The sequence below is a fragment of the Aotus nancymaae genome, unplaced genomic scaffold (assembly GCF_030222135.1).
Source record: "Aotus nancymaae isolate 86718 unplaced genomic scaffold, 86718_ANA_hifiasm-v0.15.2.pri h1tg000057l, whole genome shotgun sequence".
In the NCBI taxonomy this organism is placed as follows: domain Eukaryota; kingdom Metazoa; phylum Chordata; class Mammalia; order Primates; family Aotidae; genus Aotus; species Aotus nancymaae.
In genome coordinates this window covers 29784319-29805534 of record NW_026988471.1, presented here as the reverse complement: position 1 = coordinate 29805534, position 21216 = coordinate 29784319, and the positions used below count along the sequence as shown (strand labels likewise).

The window sequence follows — 21216 nt, the reverse complement described above, 5'->3', positions numbered from 1 at the left end:
TGGCCAGGCACACACTGGGATGCCCAGGTACCTGGGCCAGAGGTCCAACAGCTGACTCCACTGCCCTTTCTCTCCCCACTATGTTGTGGCTAGAGGCAGCACAGGGGGCGGTGGGCTTTAAAGAGCCCCACCTGGGAGTCACAGCAACTGCACTCCCTGTTTTCCAGCCATGCCTTAAGAATTCACATCCGAGGGATAAGAAAGCAGGGTGATGGAATTTGGATACAGTTCCGGCATCATGGATTCTGGGCCGGTGTGAGAATCCCTTCTCCTGGTGGACTGCATCCTCCCTGCGTCCTGGCCATCTCAGTCCTCCAGCTGTCTTCCTCAGTCTCCGTCCCTGCTGACTGACTGTTCCCCGCTCCCTTTCCGTCTCCTGGCCACTCTCTGACTTTCTCTTGGTGTGGTTGCTCTGCCTTGGCCTCTGTCTCATCCATTTTTTCTCTTTGTCCACTTAAATGAAAAAGCCTAAGAAGATAGGCCCAGGGAAATCCTTTAAGAATAAATGGATTATATAAATGTGGCCTCAAACTTCCAAAGAAACTTAAAAGAGAGAGAGAAAGAAAGGAAAAAGACCTAAACCTAGCCTTCTGTTATTCAAGCCTTTGGGAAGTGAGCAGGCCTGGAGCCTCGGGTCTGCCTGGCGAGTACTGGTCTGAACAGTGGCTCTCAAGACCCTGCATTTTAACTTGGCACATGGCAGGCCCCAACTTCCTAAGTCCACCAAATTTGTATTTGTTTTAGAAAAGATTTGAATTGGCTAAATGGGAAGGGCATATCTTCTTCAAGCATGAAAAAAAAAAATCCATACCCAGAAATCTAAGCACAGATTAAATATTACACAGTGTTTCTGAGGCTTGTACAGTTTTAGATCCCAGAAAAAAGAATGCTCTACCTTGTTATTAAAATATAGCTGAGTCTACTCAACCCTATTATAATTGAATGACACCTATCAAATATCTCTGGGGAGGGGAAAGGAGGAGCTTTCCATGCAAAGACAAGTTTCAGTTTTTTGAGTGTTGGCACGAGCCTAAACTCAATTGAAAGGAATAATACTTTCTGTGGGTTCCTATTTTATTGTCTAACGATATCATTGAGGCTACATAAGAACCTATAGTCTCGGTTCCAGAAATACGGAATGTTACAGTGGAAAAGCACCTGGAAGAGCGAGACCAGCCTTCTTAGTGATCCAAGTGGGGAGATCGAGGCTAGGGGAGGCAACCAGGTGCCCAAGACCCATAGAGTTTAGTGGAGCTGCACAGACCCTTTCTGCCAGGCAAACCTTCTCTTGGTGACCCCCAGGGTCTCCAGAGAAGGACCCATCAGTGGAGCTCTCTGAGCTCCTTGCGCCATGATTCAGGAAGTGGCTGGGTCCACACAGCAAGGGCAGTAGGGAGAAAAGAGGCTGGGGTTGCCCTGCCTGTGGAATCTCAGAAAGTCGCTTCTGCTTTCTGCCTTTCTTGTGCCAAACTGTTGATCGCCTTGGCAGTCAGCCCCAGTGCTGAACCCAGAGTCGCTGGCAGGCGATAGAGAGGTCTATTCTGAGCATTTACTTCTCTGGCAACTGTTCCAGGTCTACGTAGCTTTCTACATCTGAAGACACGAGAGAGGCTTCTTTCATTTCATTCATGGTCTCTTCCATGGGCCTTGGTGGATAAGAGGTTATCTCAGAGGATGAGAAACACTAGCTTACCTGCGCCCCTCTCAGCCCTGGTTAGTCAGAAAGTAGGATGCCCTTGGCAGGGACAGAGGCATGCTTTACTCACAGGCCAGATCACCCCAGATTTGAAGCTGGGGCGGGACAGGAGTCAAGTCCAAGCATTGCCCAAACTTCTCCTGTTTCCCCTTGAGCCCCAGTTTCCCTTCTGCAAAGTGAGCCCTGCACAGTCTTCCTCTGAGGTCTGCCTTTATGGGGGCCACTAATCCCACAGTGGTCTTCGGGCCACACAGGTGTGGAAACTCGCTGAGATGATTCTGAAGTGCAGAGTTGTTCAGGGACGGTGCTGGTCTGGCGGTTAAGTTCCATCTTCAAAACCTGATGTTTAAGTTCATTCTCACACTTACACCGTTTCCTATAAGCTCTCTTTGAGAAATAGTCACATGTTCTCCCAACTTGCTGTAGATTTGTATATACACAAAATTTTCTGTCTTCTTCTCTCTCTCTCCCACCCGTCTCTCTTCCCCCTCCTTCCTTTTCCCCCCTCTCTGTTTTCCTTTCTCCTTCCTTCTACTCTCTTTCCTTGCTCTCTTCTCTCTCTCTGCTTCAGTCTCTCTCCCCAAAGCCCTGAGGTATGCCAACGTGGCATATAGCTGAAAGTGGTTTGCACGTTTTGTTTTTCCACTAGAGAGCAGTTAAGTGCCTTATTTTCTCCACTCGGATAGCTAAATTATTCTCGATATGTTAAACAGTGTAATTAAACACACACGTACACACACAAGTGCGCAGGCCCCTTCCCCCACCCTTCCCTGTTCCTTGTCAGCAGAGAGTGTCAGCCCCAGCCTTCAAGCTCTGTTAGTTTTAATTTGAGTTGTGGAATTAGTAATGGGTTTTGCTGGAACACTGTTGTGGGAAATAGATTGCTCCTCGTGCAGGGTTTGGGCACCATTTCAAATGGGTATTTGTTAAGGGGAAAACCGTCCCTTGTCGTGTTCTGCTACATTACATCAGATTTATTTCCATTGTTCTGAAAAACACCAGCCAGGAGAGGGCTGCTTGCAGTACTCCTGGGCAGGGGACCATTGAATGCAGCTTCCTGTTTCTTAGCTGATTGAAAACACAAAATGCAAACAAAATTACCCTTTGTTGCTGGGATATGCTAGGAGCATCTTGCAGACAGGGACACCAGGGCAAACTGTCACTGGGGCGGGGAGGTGGTCCCATCACTGACCAAAAGTTGCTGAATGGTTTGGTGGGCAAAATACGATGCTGAAGAAAAGCAGAGAGAGCCCAGCAGATTGAAGTTGGAAGGGATCCGCCCAATCCAAGGTCTCTTCTGGGCCCCCGGTATAGAGTCATCCAGCCCCTGCTCAACCATTTCCACCTAAGAGTGCTCACACCCTTCCTTGTTCAGTGGTAATTCATGTCATTAGCAGTTCTCTTCTTCAGTAACATCCAATAAGGCTGCATGTGAATATTTACGTTTAAATGTAAATGATTTGAAATTGAATAAAAATTAAAATACAGTGCCTGAATTGCACTAGCCATATTTCAAGTGCCTGATAGCTACGTATGGCCAGTGTGGTCACTGTATTAGCCAGCACAGATATAGAACACTTCCGTCATTGCACAAAGTCTAATCAAAATCACTCTTCCCCCACTACCTGATTCCTTCCACCCTCCGAACTGCACAGATCACATGTTCTTCCTTTGCTTTCATATCCTTTCCCCTGGACATGTGCTTGGCCTCAGGGACTCCTGGCCATCACATAGGACGGGGTAAGCAGGGGAGAAAAAAGACCCCTGGGACAGGGTAGAGGCTGTGGGACACTGGCCCAGCTGGAGATGCTGACAGATAGCATGGTCTATGGCATGGCTCAGTGCCTAGGGAAGGTGTGCACCCAGAGTTTCTGCCAGGCAGGTGGAGGGGGTGACAGTCTCAACACATGGAAAGAACACAACTGTGGAACCTGGAGAGACCTGAGGTTGGGAGTTCAGAGGCGACTGGCTGGTGCCTGGCGTGCCCACCACCTGGTATAGGGTTGAAGTCACTGGGCTCAAGTTCAGGGCCGGGCAGGACACTCAAGAAGTTGCTAATAGAGTAATGGACACAAGCTTTTACTATGTGCCATGCCAATCCCTTTATAAGAATCTTCTCATTTAATATCTGCTATGAGGCTGGATTTATTACCTCCACCTCCAGTCCACTTTATAAGTAAGGAAAGGAAGCTCAGAGATATTAAGAGTATTGGCCAAGATTGTTCGGTTAGTAAGTGACAGCTGGATTCAAACCCAAGTTTCAACCTGATTCTACACGCCTGTGACCACCATTCCATGCTGCCTCTTTTTTCTTTTTTCTGAAGACACAAGGCAGAGATCAATTTTCTGAACTGGAACATAACCTTGGCAGTCAGGGAGACTTAGGGGTTGGGAGTCCGGTTGTGGGGCCAGAGGTGGTTAAATATCTGCTCTCTTACAGCAGGTTTATTCTGGAGGGAGGGGGACCAGGGCTGCAGGGGCTGGGTCTGAGGGTCACTGTAGGCCCCTCAGTCTGCCTTCCTTCCAGTAAGCATCTCTAGATCTCCAACTCTTCCTCCCAGGAAGGGATTTCCAGGCTTCCTGTCTAATTAGCTGGTCTTCCTCCAGCCCAAATGGCATATTTTTGCCAATATGAAAACTTGCCACCTCTTTCAGGTGGATAAAACTCCATGCCAGGAGCCCATGCTTGCAAGCAGAGGGCTTGCCTCCCTGCCAGGCACCCTCGTGTTACTCAAACACGCATTTTCAGATACCATTGAGAGCACCGATTAGCCTCTTGGAATGTAGCCCTAGAGCTGAACACAGATGTCCATGTGGGGTCAAGAGTGATTTTGTACAGGGTACTGGGGCTAGCCCATCCTAAAGCAGTGCCTTACTGCCACTGAAGCTGTTCAGAGCCTGTCAAGTCTTTCATAGTTTTGTCTCATTTTAAATAGGAAGTCAAGTGAGGCATACAAAATATTTTCAAAATGAAATTTAGCCAAGATAGATCCTGCTCACTATTTACTTGCATAGTTAACTTTTTCAATGTAAAGACAGGTTTGCAGTTTTCTTAGTTAATTTCATCTTCTTGGTTTTGAAGTCACTTAGAATTTTGATTCTGCTTTCTGCTTGGTTAATTGTTCTCGATTTCCACTATTAAAAATGATGAAAGAGTATAAAAGGATCTTCATTTTTATTTCAACATCTTCTTTAAGGACTAAGATAAAAATGTGGAATAGGACAGGACATGGGACAGAGCTCTGTGACTGTTACAGTGCAATGATTCTGAGCTTTTCCACAACCATTCATCCCTAATCTCTGGGTCAAACCGTGAATTCTATTTACTACGCTGTATTCCACTTTACTATGCTGCATTGCACTGTACTGCAATGCTATGTGATATACAACCCACTCAATCTAGTCTACACACAGGGAATAGGTGGAGATTTTATCAAACACTTTTTTAAAATCAAGATATATATATATGTAATTCTCTTCCTTCAAAGTCAGGACTCTATTTTGGGGAAGAAAGGAAAAGGGAGGGAAAATTAAGTAATTGGCTTTGGCAAAGCTATATTTGCTTATACGGATACCAGCTTTATTTCCTAAGTACTCAAAGTATTTCTTTGCAAGTCTGTTTCAGAATTTTGATATATATGTGAGACTTCTTAAAAATATTATTATAGAGGTATAAGAAATTTTTAAATCTGTTTTTTGGAAGAATGTGTTCATTATAATTTTTCTATTTTAAAAACAGAATCTCTTACAAAGTTTCCTAGATTAAATTTCCATAAGAATTAATATTGGCTCAAATTATAAAAATTAAACTTATAAGCAAATATTAGTAATACATTTGTATTAGTGTAAAGAATATTGTTCATCAAAAGACACTGTAAAGAAATGAAGAAGATAAGCCACAAACTGGGAGAAGGTATTTACAAGGCATATGACCAACAGAAGACGAATATCCAGAGTGAGTAGTGAATTCCTACAAATCAATAAGAAAAAGACAACCTAATAGACAAATGGGCACAAGATATGAATATTCATTCCTCAAGAGAGGGAACATGAATGGAGAATAAACATATTGAGAGATGCTCAATCTTACCAGTAATCAGGGAAACAATTAAGACCATAAGAAGTTGCCATTTACTCCCACGAGATGGGTACAGATTAAAAGCCTGCCAATACCAAGAGTTAGTGAGGATATACAGCAATGGGAACTCTTTTACACCGTTGGTGAAATAAATTGGCACAATGCTGGAAAATAATTTGGCATACTTAATGAAGTCGAGTATGTGCATTCCCTAAACCCAGAAATTCTACTCCTTATAATACAAAATAGAGAAACTCTTGCATGTTTATCAGGAGATACGTACAATAACATTTATAGCATAATTTTTCATTAAAACAAAGAGAAGAATATTAAATGTCCATTGCGAGGAGAAGTGCAAATAAATCATGGAATAACATACAGCAGTGAAATAAATGAAACCTCACTACTTTTTAACCACGGGGTGCAGGGAGAAGCAAGTTACTGAAGACTATATAAGCTATATACAGCATTTAATTTTTGAAACAACTCTACTTAGAATATATAAAAACTGCATATATTTAAGCTATAAACTTTGATGAGTTTTGACATGTGTGTACACATGTGAAATCATCACCATGCTCAAAATAGAAAATATTTCTGCTCAAAATAGAAAATATTTCTATCACTCCCAAAAGTTTTATCATAACCCATTTCTCCCTCCACCCCCATTTCTGAACAACCACTGAACTTCTTCCTGTCATGGTACATTAGTTTGCATTTCTAGGATTTTACATAAGTCATATAATATGTATTCTACTTCGACTGGCTTTCACATAGCATAATGATTTTAGAGATTTATTCATGTTGCATGTATCAATAATTTATTTCTTTTTATTGCTGAATAGTACTTTATTTTATGGGTGCATCACAATTTCTTTATTCATTCACTTTTGATGGACATTGGACTGTTTCCAGCTTTTGGTTATTAAATGTAAGTCTGTTTTGATTATGCACAAATCTTTGTATGAACATATGCTTTCATTTTTCTTGGGTAAATTCCTATGACTGGAATGGCTGGATCATTTTGTAGGTATATGTTGTAACATTTTAGGAAAATATCACAGTTTTCTAATGTAGTCATATCAATTTACATATCTACTGAAAGTATGTGAAAGTTCTAGTTTTCCCTCTCCTCATAAACAGTATAATTGGTCTCTTTGAATTTTAGGCTGTTAGAAAATGGCCTATAGTGAGCTCTCCTTGTGGTATTAATTTGCATTTCACTGATAACTTATGATATGGAATATATTTTCATGTTGGGTTAGTGCCTGTTTTTATATATTCTTTGGTGTTTTGTCTATTCAGATATTTGGGCCATTTCAATGGATTTTTTTTTATTATTATTGATTTGTAAGAGTTCTTTATATGTTGTGGATTCAAGTCCTTTGTCTAATATATGTGCTACGAATATTTTCACCTGGTCTGAAATTTGCATTTTTGTTTTCTTAATGGTATCTTTTAAGCTTTTGATGAAGTTTATCAATTTTTTTCTTATTATGGTTCATATTTTTTGTATTCTATCAAAAACACATTTACCTACCTCAAGTTTGCAGATGTTTTCTTCTGAAAGTATTATAATTTAGTTTTACCTTTAGGTCTCTGATCATTTTGACTTGGTTTTTGGTGCGAGGTAAGATCCATGTTTGTTTGTACTTTTCCCATATAGAAATCCTGTTGATCCAGCACCATTTTTAGGAGGGGAGGGGAAAGAGAAGGCTTTTCTTTCTCCCATTGAATTACCTTGAAACCTTTCTCAAATTAATAGGCCATATGTGTATTGATTTATTCTAGATCCTCTACCTTTCTCCATTGATCCATTTGTCTATATTTTTGCGAGTACGGTAGCTTTATAACATGTATTAAAGTGGGATTGGGTAAGTCCTTCAGTTTTTTCTTCTTTTTAAAAATTTATTTGGTTATTTTAGATTCTTTGCATTTAGATGTAAATCTTAGAATCTGCTTATCAATTTCTAACAAAAAAAAAGAGAGCATGTTAGAATTTTGGTTGGGATTGTATTGAACCTATAGATAAATCTGGAAAAAACTGCCATTTTGGCAGTATTGAGCCTTCCAATAAATGAACCAGATATATCTCTCCATTTATTTAGTTCTTCTTTAATTTTTCTCAGCAATGTTTTACAGTTTTTTATGTAGATATGTTTAATGTCTTTAGTTAGATTTTTTCCCGAGTATTTTGTATTTTGGATGTTACTATTCTCCTATTGTTTGTTGCTATCATATAATAATACAATTTTTAAAATATTAACCTTGTATATTGTGATGTTACTCAATTTAAGCATTAGTTCAGGTAGTTGTTTTGTAGATTTCCTACAATCAAAATGCCAAAATAGGACCAGTTCTCTCCTTGTTTCTGATCTTTTTACCTTTAATTTTCTTGTTGCATTGGCTAGGAATTTTCTTGTTACATTGGCTAGGACCTTCATGATGGTGGTAAATAGAACTATAACAGTGGGCATTCTTGCCTTGATTCTGATCATAAAGGGAAGAAAATGCACTTTCCATCATTAAATATGATGTTAGCTGTAAATTTTTCAACAGATACCCTTCTAAGGATGTTACCTTCTATTTCTAGTTTTCTAGGAGTTTTTATCATAAATTATGTCTTTGTAGCTTTTTACTGTAGTAGATTGCAAGTGGATTTTAAAACATATAAATCAACCTAACACTCCTGGAATAAACCCAACTTGGTTATGATGTGGTATCTTTCTTCTTTTTTTTTTTTTTTTTTTACATTATTGGATTTGATTTGCTAAAATTTTAAGGCTCTTTGCTTCTCTATTTATGAGGATATTGGTCTGTAATATTTTTTTCAGGAAGAAGATTTCTTTATGAGGTTTTGTTTTTAGTATTTTGCTTAACTGATAAAAATAAGTTCAGCAATATTTCCCTTCTCTAATTTTTGATGAAGTTCATGTAAGATTAGCGGTATCTGAGCCTGGGGCTTTCTTCTGGATAAAGCTTTTGATAGTAAATTCAATTTCTTTACTATATATGGCATTATTCAGATTGTCTGTTTCTTCTTGTGTCAACTTTGATAAATTGTATTTTTCAAGAAAGTGATTCATTGTATGTAACTTAGCAGATTTGTTGGCATTGGGTTGTTCATGGTATTCTTTTATTAGCCCTTCAATGTCTATAGGATGTGTGGTGATAACCCCTTTATCGAATGATAATATTGGTGATTTATGTTTTCCCTCTTTCACCCTTGATAAAGTTGACTAGGGGTTTATCAATATGGTTGATCTTTCTAAAGAAGCAGATTTTTGCTTTGCTCATTTTATCTGTTGTCTGTCTTCTGTTTTATTAATTTCTGTTCTTATCTTTCTTATTTACATACTTCTACTTATGTCACGTCTTCCTAATTCTCTTAGGATATTATCTTTGATTCATAATTTATTTAAAAGTGTGTTTAATTCCAGATATTTGGGGTTGACCTAAATATACTATTATTGAATTCCACCTGTGAATTTTCACATAGAAGAAAAACACATAGTTCGGGGGAAAAAGAGAAACTGGGACAATAAATGCTCTTATCCTATTTCTGGGTGAATGTAATTTAGGTGATTTATCTGTATATTACTACAACTATTTCTGAGAGAGATAAATACAAGCAGGTTAGGACAAGATTAGAGTCAGATAAATAAATAATAATATCTTTTCATAAAATGTTTCATGATTTAAATCTCCTTCCATATATTTTCTTGTTTGATTTTTCAACAAAGTATCATTGTGCCCATCTGACAGATGAAGAAACTGAGGTGCTTAGTGTGTATGGGACAGAATGAGAACTTGAGTCAGGTTGTTCTGAAGTCGCTTAATTCTTGTGCATCTTTTCCATGAAATGTTAATAAAAGTTCTTCAATAGAAGGACTTACTGGTTATATGTGGGAAACACTAGAAGCAAACTTAAGTTTCTTTATCCAAGGACTTCATGGAGCTTTTTGTGAAAGTCCGTAAAGACTATTCAGTATCAGATATTTTCCGAAATAATTTGACCTCATAATTTGTTATTTGTGGAGTGTTTCATGAAGCAACTGCTTCATAGGACACACTCAAGAATTGCTGATATGTAACATTTAATCTGCTGACACTCTGGAGACTTTATTGAATACCTATGCTGCACCAGGCCTGGTGTTAGGTGCTGGCAGAGCAAGATATTGCTAAGACATATTGGTATGACTCAGCGGTATCTAAGACATTTATCCCATTAAGGAGCCCTCATCATTTTTCCATTAATTCAAATAATGTTTACATACTTATCACTGTTGCTGCTCTGCTATTTTTTCCTGTGTGTGCTGGCATCCTCTGTCTATTCTCTGAGGACCTTACCGACATGACCCAATTCACGTTTGATCTGCACACTCCGTAAAATATGCAGCCAGGGCTAGAAGAGTTGTTGTACCAGGCTGGGGTTAGTCACTGCCATGACCTGAATTGTACCCCCCCCACACACACAAAATCATATGAAACCCTAACCCCCAACATGATTGTACCTAAAGATAAGGTCTTTGGGAGGTAATTAAGCTTAAAAGAGATAATAAGAGTGGGGCCTAATCTGATAGAACCGTGATCTTACAAGAAGAGGAAGAGGAAAAGATCTCTTCCCCACCCTCCACCACATACTGGCACTCTGATTTCTGACTTCCAGCCTCCAGAACTATGAGAAATAAATCCTGTTGTTAACCTATGTATGCCTGGTGTTCCATTATTGGAACACTAAGCATTGGGAGTTATTTACATCCTGCTCAAGGTCACCGCCAAAGTCTGATTGCAAAAATTCAAAAAATTGCAACCTCAGGCATAAATGAGGTTAAGCCCTGCAGTCTGTGGTGTTTTGCTACGGCAGCCCGAGCTCACTAAGTCACCCAACTCAGCAGAGGACACAGGGAAGCTCGTTTCATAGACACCAAGGGGAGCTGAAGAGGCTTTGTAGCCACCAGCCACAGCTCCTGCTTGCTTCTCAGCCTAATTCTGAGCCTGACTCCTGAGCTCACACAGCTTCTCACATGAAGAACTTTATATCAATTATTTTTGTCATGTTTCTAGCTCCTGGTGTATGTCTTTTCTTGCGGCACCCAAGAGCTCCCCCAGCAGCAAAATAAACTTTATCTTGAATATTAGGTAGGCCTTTCATCAATTTTGTTTCCCCTTAAATTAGCAAAGCTGAGTCTTCTCCTGCCTTTGGCTACCCTGAAAAGTGAGACAAATGAGGTAGAGACGAGAGCAAAGAAACAGCTCTCCCAAAAGTGACAGTAGGAAAATCAGGTGGTCTCTTCTGCTGTGCACAAAAGTGAAATGTCAGATGCTGTGGGCCCTTCCTGAGAATGTGAGCCTACAGGCTGTTCCCTGGTGAAGCCATGAGCAACTCAGAGAGAAAGAAGGAGAACTGTGTGTGTGGAGGTGGAATAAGCTTCCCCAGTTCCCCTGCCTGCTTCTCCCTTCCCCATCGAGAGTCTCCTCCCAGAGCAGCCCACCTCCTCTGGCAGCAGACACCCAGCCTGCCACCTGTCCCCAAACCTTCCCTTCCCCCGGGCCTGGGCAGCCCATGCAGTGAGTGCAGAGGAGTAACACAGTCCAGGGCCCATGTCTGACTACCCACCCTGCCCTTCACCCTGCAGGCCCCTCTGAGCCTAGCCTGTCCTGGGTATGAGCAAGTCCTTGTCTCAGACAGTGTTGGACCTCTGCACAGTCCTTTCCTGCTCAGAATAGCAATGATCGTCATTCTAATAACCACCATATATTGACTGCTTTCTATTTACCAGTCACTGTGCTGAGTGTTCTATCAGCCTGGTTTCATCTGAGTCTCACAACAACCCTATGACGTGTGTAATAGTATCATCATCTCCATTTCGCAGATGAGGCAAGTGAATCTCAGAATGGGAATTCCTAGAGTCTGGCCAGTTCCCTACCCAGTAGTGGACAGTGGGGCCCCTCCAGATGGGTTGGAAACCAATCCCCACACGTAAGACCTTTGTATGATTCCAACGGAGAAATGAAGCAAAATTCTTTAGAAATTCATTTTTTACATGCAATTAAGGGCTACTTACAGGCAATCCCATAATTGTATTATTAAGGCTAACCACAATTTGGTTTTCATAAGCCAAAATTATCTCATTGCTAGAGTTTATCACACATTATAATTCAATATTTTCCTGAGATGTAGGAGGCTTGGCAATGCTATACTGGTTCCACTGTTCCTGAGCACACACAGAGAACTGGTAGACCCATGATTTTCACAACTCATTACCAAGTGCCATTGCCTTTTGTCTTGAATTGACAATCAATTTCTATCACTGTTTTCTTACTCTGGAATGATACCTTGCCATTTTAGCTTTATCACTACTTAATTTGTTGTGGGTCTTCTTTTTAACCCTGTTGTGAGTGGTGAAGCATACTGAATATTTTGTGTCGTTATTCTCCAAGAACTTGATTGAAGAAATGGACACGTGTATTAGGTTAAACCAAACGGAACGGTCTGTACTTAACCATTTCTTACCTTAGGTTAAATCCTATGAAACGGACTATATTCAACCATGTTTGACCTACAACAATGGCAGTTCTGTATGGTTCAATCTAATAGTTCAAACATAAATTATTCATATCTTGTTTGTGAGACAGTTGTAGGCACAATTTCCTCCAAATATGCTTGCACAAGGACACTTCACTGGTGATATTCTGCCTATGAATTTGTGCTATCTAAGTAACTTGCCACATGCTATTACAAGGTAATTGTCAGAAAATTGCTAAGTTATGAAGTTTACATACATTTTTCTAGGATTCAAAATTTTGATTATGAGCTCATATTCTTTCCTTAGAATGTATTCCTTTATAGTCCTTACTCGTTCATTATCACCTGCTTCCTTTTCCACTGTGAAGTGGAAATGGGTAGAACACAAGGACCTTGGGATTTTTTGTGCCACCTTCACAGACCCTGGTCAAAGAAGCTTGATAAGGCCTACTCTAAGGACCAGAGAGGTTTTTCAGTTCCCATAACTAGGAAGTATGGATTCAGGATTCCCATCCATGCCAGCCTCACAGATGGAGGATGTGATGCATTTTTGGTAAATTGCATCAGTTACATTCCTCTGGCTGCCTGAACAAGAAATCTCAGCCTTCCTTGTTAACTCTTGAGGAAAATTGGAATGCTAACATGTATTGAGGGACTACTGCATGCCTACCACTCAGTTAGTTAGGTCAAAATTTATTTCATATCATAACAAACCCTAAGAGATTGATATTGTCAATTCATACAGGTGGAGAAATAGGTTCACAGGCTTGAATACTAGCTCCATATTGCAGAAGTAGTATGTAGACCATGAAAGCAGAAAGCAAACTTCAAAACCCGTGTGATCATTCACTGTACTATCTTTTCTTTTTTCCTTCCCTATCCCCCATATTCAATTCTTCACCTGTGAAATTACGCCAAATCTGTCCACAGTCCACCATCTTCCCTTCTGATAATCCACCACCATCTCTCCTGTGGACAAGTGCAGCAGCTCCTGGCTTCTTCCTACATCCAGCCCCTGCCCACATCCTCTCTCTTGTCCCCAGATTGCTCCTAGCAGCCCCATTCTATGTACAGATCTGATCGTGCCCCACCTCTTCTACATCCCCACAGAGCTTAAAGGGTATAAAACATTTCCTCACCCAGCTTTCCAACCTACCTTTTTGGCAATCTTTTCCAACACATCCTATCCACCCCCTCCACCCCCACCTCACCAAACCTTCCAACACCCCGTGACCTTTCCAATGCAACTCCTGGGCCTCTGTGTACTTGCTGATTAGGGAAGCTGTGGACGCTTTTTTTTAACCTCTCTACCAGTTCTTCACCTGGCAGTGCTCAGTAAATGTTCATGAGGTGTGCTAGTACCCCATAGTCTCTTGTGCATGTGACAGCACACTGGAAAGCTGTTTTGTACAACAGATTGAAAGCTTAACTGGGAATGAGGATGCTTGAATCCTAGTTCAGGCTCGCTGGCTGTGCCGCCAGGGACAGCGCAGACTTAGTCTCAGTCCCCTACCTGTAAAGGGTGGTATATCAGATTGCCCTTCTGGGGCTCACATCTGATGATGCAAAGGACTAGGCTCATCCTTAAAGATATCCCTTTTTCTCATCAGCAGCAAAGGACCTTGGAAGTCTTCTAAGGAGAGTCATGGCATATAATCAGGAGGCTTCAGGAGAGACTTCCATCATCAAGTTCAACAACCAAGACTTTACCACCTTGTGGAATCACTGTCTGAGCATGGGCCAGAAGTTTGAAGATGAGACATTTCCTGCAACAAATTCTTCCATAGGCCAGAAGCTGCTCCAGAGCAAACCCGTCTCCAGGGTGCTATGGAAGCGGCCACAGGTGAGTGAGCCCCACAGGGGCATACTTAGCTCCAGGGTCCTCGGAACTGCCTGCCATGGCACCTCCAGACAAAAGGAGGCTTGGAGTCTTGGAGCCTGGAGGCTGGGCCAAACTAAACTAGAAGGAGAATGAAATTCACCGGGTCTCTCTGCTCCAGTGTTGTAGCTACTCAGCGGGATGGGAAGACGCTATAGCAGGAACCAGGAACCCAGCCTCCTGAGTTCTAACCCAGTTCTAACACTAAGTACATCGCTAAATTAAAATACTTCAGTTTTTCATCTAAAAAATGGGAAACCATAAGTTTCCCATTGTGAAGATTGTGGTTGTTGCTCTTTGGAGTCTCCTCCACCCCTTAATTGAACCCCCATGTATTGCTCTGTCACCCCTTTTTCTTTTTGGGTATCCGTATCTTTATATTCTTTTTTCCTTCCTTGTTAGAATTTGCTCAAAGGGAAGATATCAGGTCAGTTGTTTACAGTATAGGATTAATTAAAATAATCGCCTCCCCTCTCTCTCTTATATTCACATTCTCCATCTTAGGCTTGACCACCTGTAAGAGACTTTTAGACATCAACTGTAAAATTAGGGAGATATTGCAGGGCAACATTCAGACCACCCTGACTCTGCAACCCCAGTAGACTGCCACTAGCTCTACCTTGCAGCCAGGTGAGCCCTGCTGGGTTTTCTAGAACTATCTCAATTTTAGGGCATGACAACACCACAGAAAATTTCTCAACTGACTCATTCTGATAATCTCATCAGGGCTACTGTTGATGCAAAGCGCCTGGATAAGGACCACTCTAAGTATCCGGCTGCCCAAACCTCTATTCATGCTTCTGCAGGTTGCCAGCATAACCTAGAATGAGAGAAAATGATATAATGTCTAGTAAGCTAATCATTGTAATATCTGCAACAATTATTAGCACTGATTAGATGCCAAGCATTGTCCAAACACTTCCCATAAAGCCAAGGTAGGTTATAGAGTAAAGGTATTTTCTAATGATGGCTATTAAGAGGCTGTGAGGTCCCCTAACATATTTGTCTGGTCTGTGGATATCTAATTCAGTTCTGCCAAATGTGGGAGGGAGAACTGAAGACATCAGGCTCTGGGAGGCGACACCTCTTGCCCTACATTGGGACAGATTTGAAACTTTGGTGAAGGGAAGGGTTAGTAGGGATCAGGTAGGGTTTGGGATGCTGCTTAGAGAAAAACGGGGTGTTTCAGCCTTCTAGGGTCCTCTTATCAGTCATTGGCAATAAGTCCTCAGCAATGCCTCTCTTCTTCTGTCCTTTACCTCCTAAGGAGAGCTGAAGCAGAGAATTCTATTTAAAGAAGTTCCAAGGGGTCATTTTTTCCCCTTTGCTATTTTCAGAAGCTGAGATTATTTTTGAAAGTGGTGGGATTTTTTTCTCACAAGATGCTGAGCAATAGATGTGAGACCATATTTATAGTGTTTAAGAATATATAACACTTCTCTTGAGAAAGGATTGAGAGATTCTAATTATCTGATTCTCACAGCCACTCAACTTGTGATGTCTTTTGAGGGCAAGGAGAAACTGAGGCAAACAGAAGTGAAATTACTTACAAAGAATAATTCCAGGAACCCAACATAGAGGCAGTCAGGGGCCGAGTCTGTTTTTCTCATTACTACCCTCCTCATCCAAAAGTTTACCTGAGCTCTGCCGGCAGGCTGGGTGATGGGGGTAATTTTCATTCTGACATTTCTTTTTAAATGTCATATTTCTTTGTCTTTCTTATCACAACTGGCAAGGCTTACCTTTGTATAGTACTTTCCAGAGCTTTCCATGTGTCTTCTCGTACTTTGTCTCCTTTGTTTTCTCCTAATTTTATAGAAAAGAAAACTGACATTCAGACAGGTGATGTGACATGCCAAGGTGACATGATTAGCAAGGGAAGGATCCAGAATTTAAATGAAGATTCCTTCCACCTGCTGCACTTTTCCTCCCACTGACTGAAGTGCCTAATAGGGGCTCTTAGAATTTGGATGAACAAGTACATGAGTGAATGGATGAATGAAGAACTTTACCTACGGGTGTCTGATACATGTTTCAAGTTCATATGTACAAGAAAGAAACCTTGAGTCGACCTATTTTCCAAGTAGAACAGTAGAGGAGCCAATGTACTCACCCTTTCAACACTGTGATGTCCTTGACCCACACTGTGCAGCCGTGACTACAGAGAGCACTGGAAGACGAGCCATGCCAGCCTGGCCCAACCCTAGTAGTGATGGTCACGACCCCCAGAGTGCTGACCATATGGCAGGCCTGGCTTTAGGGGCTTTGACTTGTCAATCCTCACAGTAACTCTATGATAAGGTACTATTATTAGCCTCATTTTGCAGATGAGAAGCAGAGTCAGATATTAGGGGGACCTGCCCAAAGTCATACAGTTAGATGATAGTAGACCTGGAATTTGAACTCAGGAGTCTGATTCCAACACCTGAGCTCCTAACACCATGCTGCATGGCCCCTAGAAGGCCTCATCATAAGCTCATGTCCTATTCTGGGCTCCTGCCTGTCACTTAGCAATGTTTTTTGCACCAGTGGAATCTTCTACCTCATGTGAGTAAACAGGAATCAATCCCTCTCTAAAGTCAGTCTCTCTGTGTATGTTCTGCCGTTTTTTCCATTTTTAGGGATAAAATGATACCTGTACCACATCTGATCACTCTAAGGACTAAATGAGTACAATATTAGAACAGTGTCTAGCACAGTGTAAACACTAGGTAAACACTAGTTATTGTCACTATGATTAATTTGGGAGAATGTCATAAGGTAGTGGCCTCAGGGGATATTCCCTGGGATTTTCGGGCTTTCACAGTCCAGCCATCTCAGCTTCAGCCCTTGGCCAGTTTCAGAAAACTCTTACAGGGAGAAATGTGGGTCAGAGGAAACTATTTAGGGGCTGAAGGTAGGCTGGCAGGGGGTATAGGAAATGCCTTTCTTCTCTTGTTCTGCTCTCTCTTTTTTTTTTTTTTTTTGACAGTCTGGTTCTGTCACCCAGGCTGGAGTAAGTGGTACAATCTCAGCTCAGTGTAACCTCCACCTCCTGGATTCAAGTGATTCTCTTGCCTCAGCCTCCCAAGTAGCTATGATTATAGGAATGAGTCACCATGCCTCGGCAATTTTTTGTATTTTAGTACAGATGGGATTTCACCATGTTTGCCAAGCTGGTCTTGAACTCCTGACCTCAAGTGAGCCACCCACCATGTCCTCCCAAAGTGCTAGGATTACAGGCATGAGCCACCACACCTGGTCTCATGTTCTGCTTTTTATCACTATTTTTAGAAGGTTGACTCCCAAGCTATAGCTTGCTGAGTGCCTGTCCAGAGAGATCTGACCAGTGCCCCTTAAACTTCAACTATATAATGGTTGAGGTAGCACCAAGATGTTTTAGGCCATCTCCACATTCTAGGTTTCTCCAGACAGTGAGAAAGCTCCTCCTGTAGGCAACTGGTAAACCACCAGGGACATCATTCTGTCTTGAATTTTCATCCCAGCTTGGCAGGTTCAGCACGAGTCCAAGAGTCAGGAGCATGAGAACCAAACTTAGTTTCCTATGCCTGGTGCAGAAAAGTTGTTTTGTATCCTATACCTCTCTCTGCCTCTCTTCCCCACCATCTTACTTACCCTTTCCTTCCTCTAGCTCTTGTCTTCCCTTCCTGTAACAATTCACCCAATAATCTAATCCATTTGCTGCTGAAACGTTTTCTGAAGTAGAAGGAAGCCCCGTTTGCATCTTGCTTCATTCCGTTTCCAAGCCCTCCCCCTCCCCAGTCAGGCTCTGTAACAGCCCATGACACTGCCCTGTGCAAATGGCACTGAGAGGACCCGACTCCTCATCAGTCTCAATGCTTCCTACAACCCCAGTCTCAGCAAGGGATAGGGCTACGGATTACACTTACACATGGGGTATCTATGTGATATTTCCCTGAGCTAAATTTGGTACTTAGAGTGGATCTCTTTTAGGAGAATTTTTACTTCATGGATAATTTATCAAGCATGTACATGTGTGAAGTATTATGCTAAGCACTTCACATGCAATCTTTCATTTAATTTCCCTCACAGTCCTGTGAGGTAGATAATATTATCATCCTCATTAAATGATCAGCACCATCCATTAGAACATTCTGTGATGATAGAAATGTTCTTCCTGCACTGTTCAATACAGTAGCCACTAGTCACATGTGGCTATTGAGCACTTGAAATGTGACTGATGCAACTGAGGGATTTAAATTTTATTGAATTTAAATTAATTTAAATGTAAGTATCCTCATATGGCTCGAGGTTACCGTATTGGGCAGTACACAATGGTAGACGGTAGATCTTCACAACAATTGCCAATGTATGTCAGACAGACAGACTGAAATTTCATCTTTGTACCCATTTTGTAGTAAAAAAAATTTTACTTCCTGAAAAATGGGCTGTGTGCCCAAAACACGTTGCTTAACAGGTGTTCAAAGCTCAGCACAGCCCCATTGTGGCTTCCTGCCTATGGCCATCCTAGAGTGAGGCACTGCCTATCCAGGTGACAGCTCTCCTTCCACGCAGCCAGAGCAGTTTCTGAAAGGATCATTCAACTAGAAACAATTCACCTTGGGACCAAAACGTGTTCTTCAGGAAAGGAAGAGGTTAATAAAGTAGAGTTATAAGTGCAGGTTAGGTTATGAAAACATTCTGTAAGGCAATAGGTAACAAAACATAGCAGAAAGTGACCCTGCCAACAGCCAAGTGTCATTCAGCCAAAGAACTTTGATGCCAATAAATCAAAGCCCTCTAGCAAAAATAGAAAAGGGAGTGACACTGCCACCCATCCCAGACCGAACTCTGGCCACCGTGTGAAAGGGCCAAATACCAAGATACTAGACATGGGCTCTCTTATCTAAGAGCAGCCTGCCGTGTGTGAGGATGTGGAAGTCTTTAGAGAGAATGCAGGAATATGCCAAGTGCTGTCACATGGAAGACATTATTTCTTGGCATATTTCTCTGCATACCTCTGGAGACGATTAGGGAAGAGCAGCTGGCTTGGGACCACATCAGAGAGGGTATTTTTTAAGATTCCAGAAGTCCTTGCACTGCAGGAGCTCTGACATACCTAACATAACAGAGATTACCCTAAAACTTTGCCTAGAGAAAGATCTCCACAATCCAGAATTAAGTACGTTCCTAAGATTACTTAGCTTGACTATTGCTGCTGGCTTCTGTATTACTCAGAGTTCTCCAGAGAAGAATCATTAATATATATCCTGTTGACATATTTATTGCTAGTAAATATATCATATATATATATCCTAGTGTATATAACTTATTGATATATTGACGTATATTCTAACAGATATCCTATTGATATATTTATGATGAGAGATTTGTTAGGAGGGATTGGCTCACATACTTAGAGAGGCTGAGAAGTCTCACAATATGCCACCTGCAATCTGGAGACCCAGCAAAGCCTGTGATGTAGTTAAATCTGAGTGGGAGGCCAGAGAACCAGAGGAATGGATGATGTAATTCCCTCTCCAAAGACAGGAAAAGACTAATGCCTCAGCTGAAGGAGTCAGGCAGAGAAAGGGCAAATTCTCCCTTTCTTTATCTTTTGGTCTATTGAGGCCCTGAATAGACTGGATGGTGCCCACCCACCCTGGGAAGGGAATCTACTTTGCTAAATCCACCAATTCAAATGTTAATGCCATGTGGAAGCACCCTCATGGACATGCACAGAAATAATGTTTAGCCAAGTATCTGGGCACTTGGTGATCCAGTTAAGATGGTGTATAAAATTAACCACCTCAGCTTCCTTCTGTACTAATAACGTTTCAGAGCCCTCAAAGGCCAAGTCCATCTCACAGGAGCCAAAAACATAAAGTTGAGAAGATGCTGACTGCTGGTGTGGTCAGAGTGAAGAACAGGGGGCAGATACCTGATTCAGAGCCTGTTTCCCGTATGACAAATCACTTACCTTCTCTGAACCTGCTCCCTGGCCCTGGCTGGGCTTCAGAATCCCCTGAGAAGCTATGCGAATCCTAAACACTGTTTCTGAATGACCTATGAAATCAAAGTTGTGGGAGGCAGGGCACAGCAGCCTCCCTGTCTGTGAAGCTGCTGGGTGATTCACAGTTGGCTGGAGACTGCCCATTGCTGGCAGTTCAGCCTGCATCTAATCTAGGTTCTCATCACACTGACTTCACCACTGCCCTGATGTGCCTGGCCCACCTGGTGACAGGTGGCCTGCCCAGAGTCAGCACATTCCATGTTCTCAGCCGTCTTTACCTGTTTCCTTAATGGGCCTTGTCTCAGGAAGTCAGCCTGGCAGACTAAAATGCTCCGGGTACCATTTCCATCCCTTCCTACCATCTCTCTTTTTGGATTATTGGTCACAGCTCTAAAGTCCAGGGTCTAGGAGGAACAAGAAGCTTAGAGGACAGGAGACATAGAAGCTGCTTTGTGCCCACCTTTGATGTGAACAATTCCTGTGTTTTCCCATAAACTTGAAGTTGACTATTGATTTGTGGTTTGAGATCATCACCATTTAATTTTTATCACATCAAAGTATCTTTCTGTTCCTAATTAGCTAAAGTTTTGTTTTTAATTTTAACTTTTATTATTCTAGTAAATCATAAAATGTTGTTGCGTATTTATCAAATAGCCTTCATAGCATTTATTGAAAGGATACAAATTTTTCTCTGTTTGGCCCATGTGTGTGCTACTTCATATTATTAGATGTCTTATATGAACCATCCTTGCATTCCGTATTTTCTACAGCAAATCCTATATCATGATAACAAATTATCCAAAATCATTCTGGTATGTATATATGTTTTCTTTCAGGTTGGGCATCAAGTCTATGGTGGCTTCTTAATGGTGTCAGGATTCTCTTTTAATTTTTTAATTTTACACTGAAACTGTAAATGAGAGTGGAATTGTCTATTCTCTGAAAGTTTGAGGGAACTCAGAAGAAAAATTACATGTACCTGTAAGCCTTTACAGGGCATTCGGGTGATACCCTTTGATAACTTTAAAATACTATCCCAAAGCTTTTAGTCTTTTCAGCT

The 21216-nt window shown here is 41.5% G+C and overlaps 1 protein-coding gene across 2 annotated transcripts in view; it reads left to right on the top strand.

Moving 5' to 3' along the window:
* CAPN13 (calpain 13) overlaps window positions 1-21216 on the top strand; it is a 99801-nt gene that overhangs the window by 19616 nt on the left and 58969 nt on the right. For both annotated transcript variants that reach the window (XM_064363965.1, XM_012475543.2), the window contains exon 3: window positions 13917-14146. In XM_064363965.1, the coding sequence (XP_064220035.1) occupies window positions 13949-14146 (198 nt within the window). In that variant the 5' untranslated portion in view covers window positions 13917-13948. The remainder of the gene's footprint in view (window positions 1-13916; window positions 14147-21216) is intronic.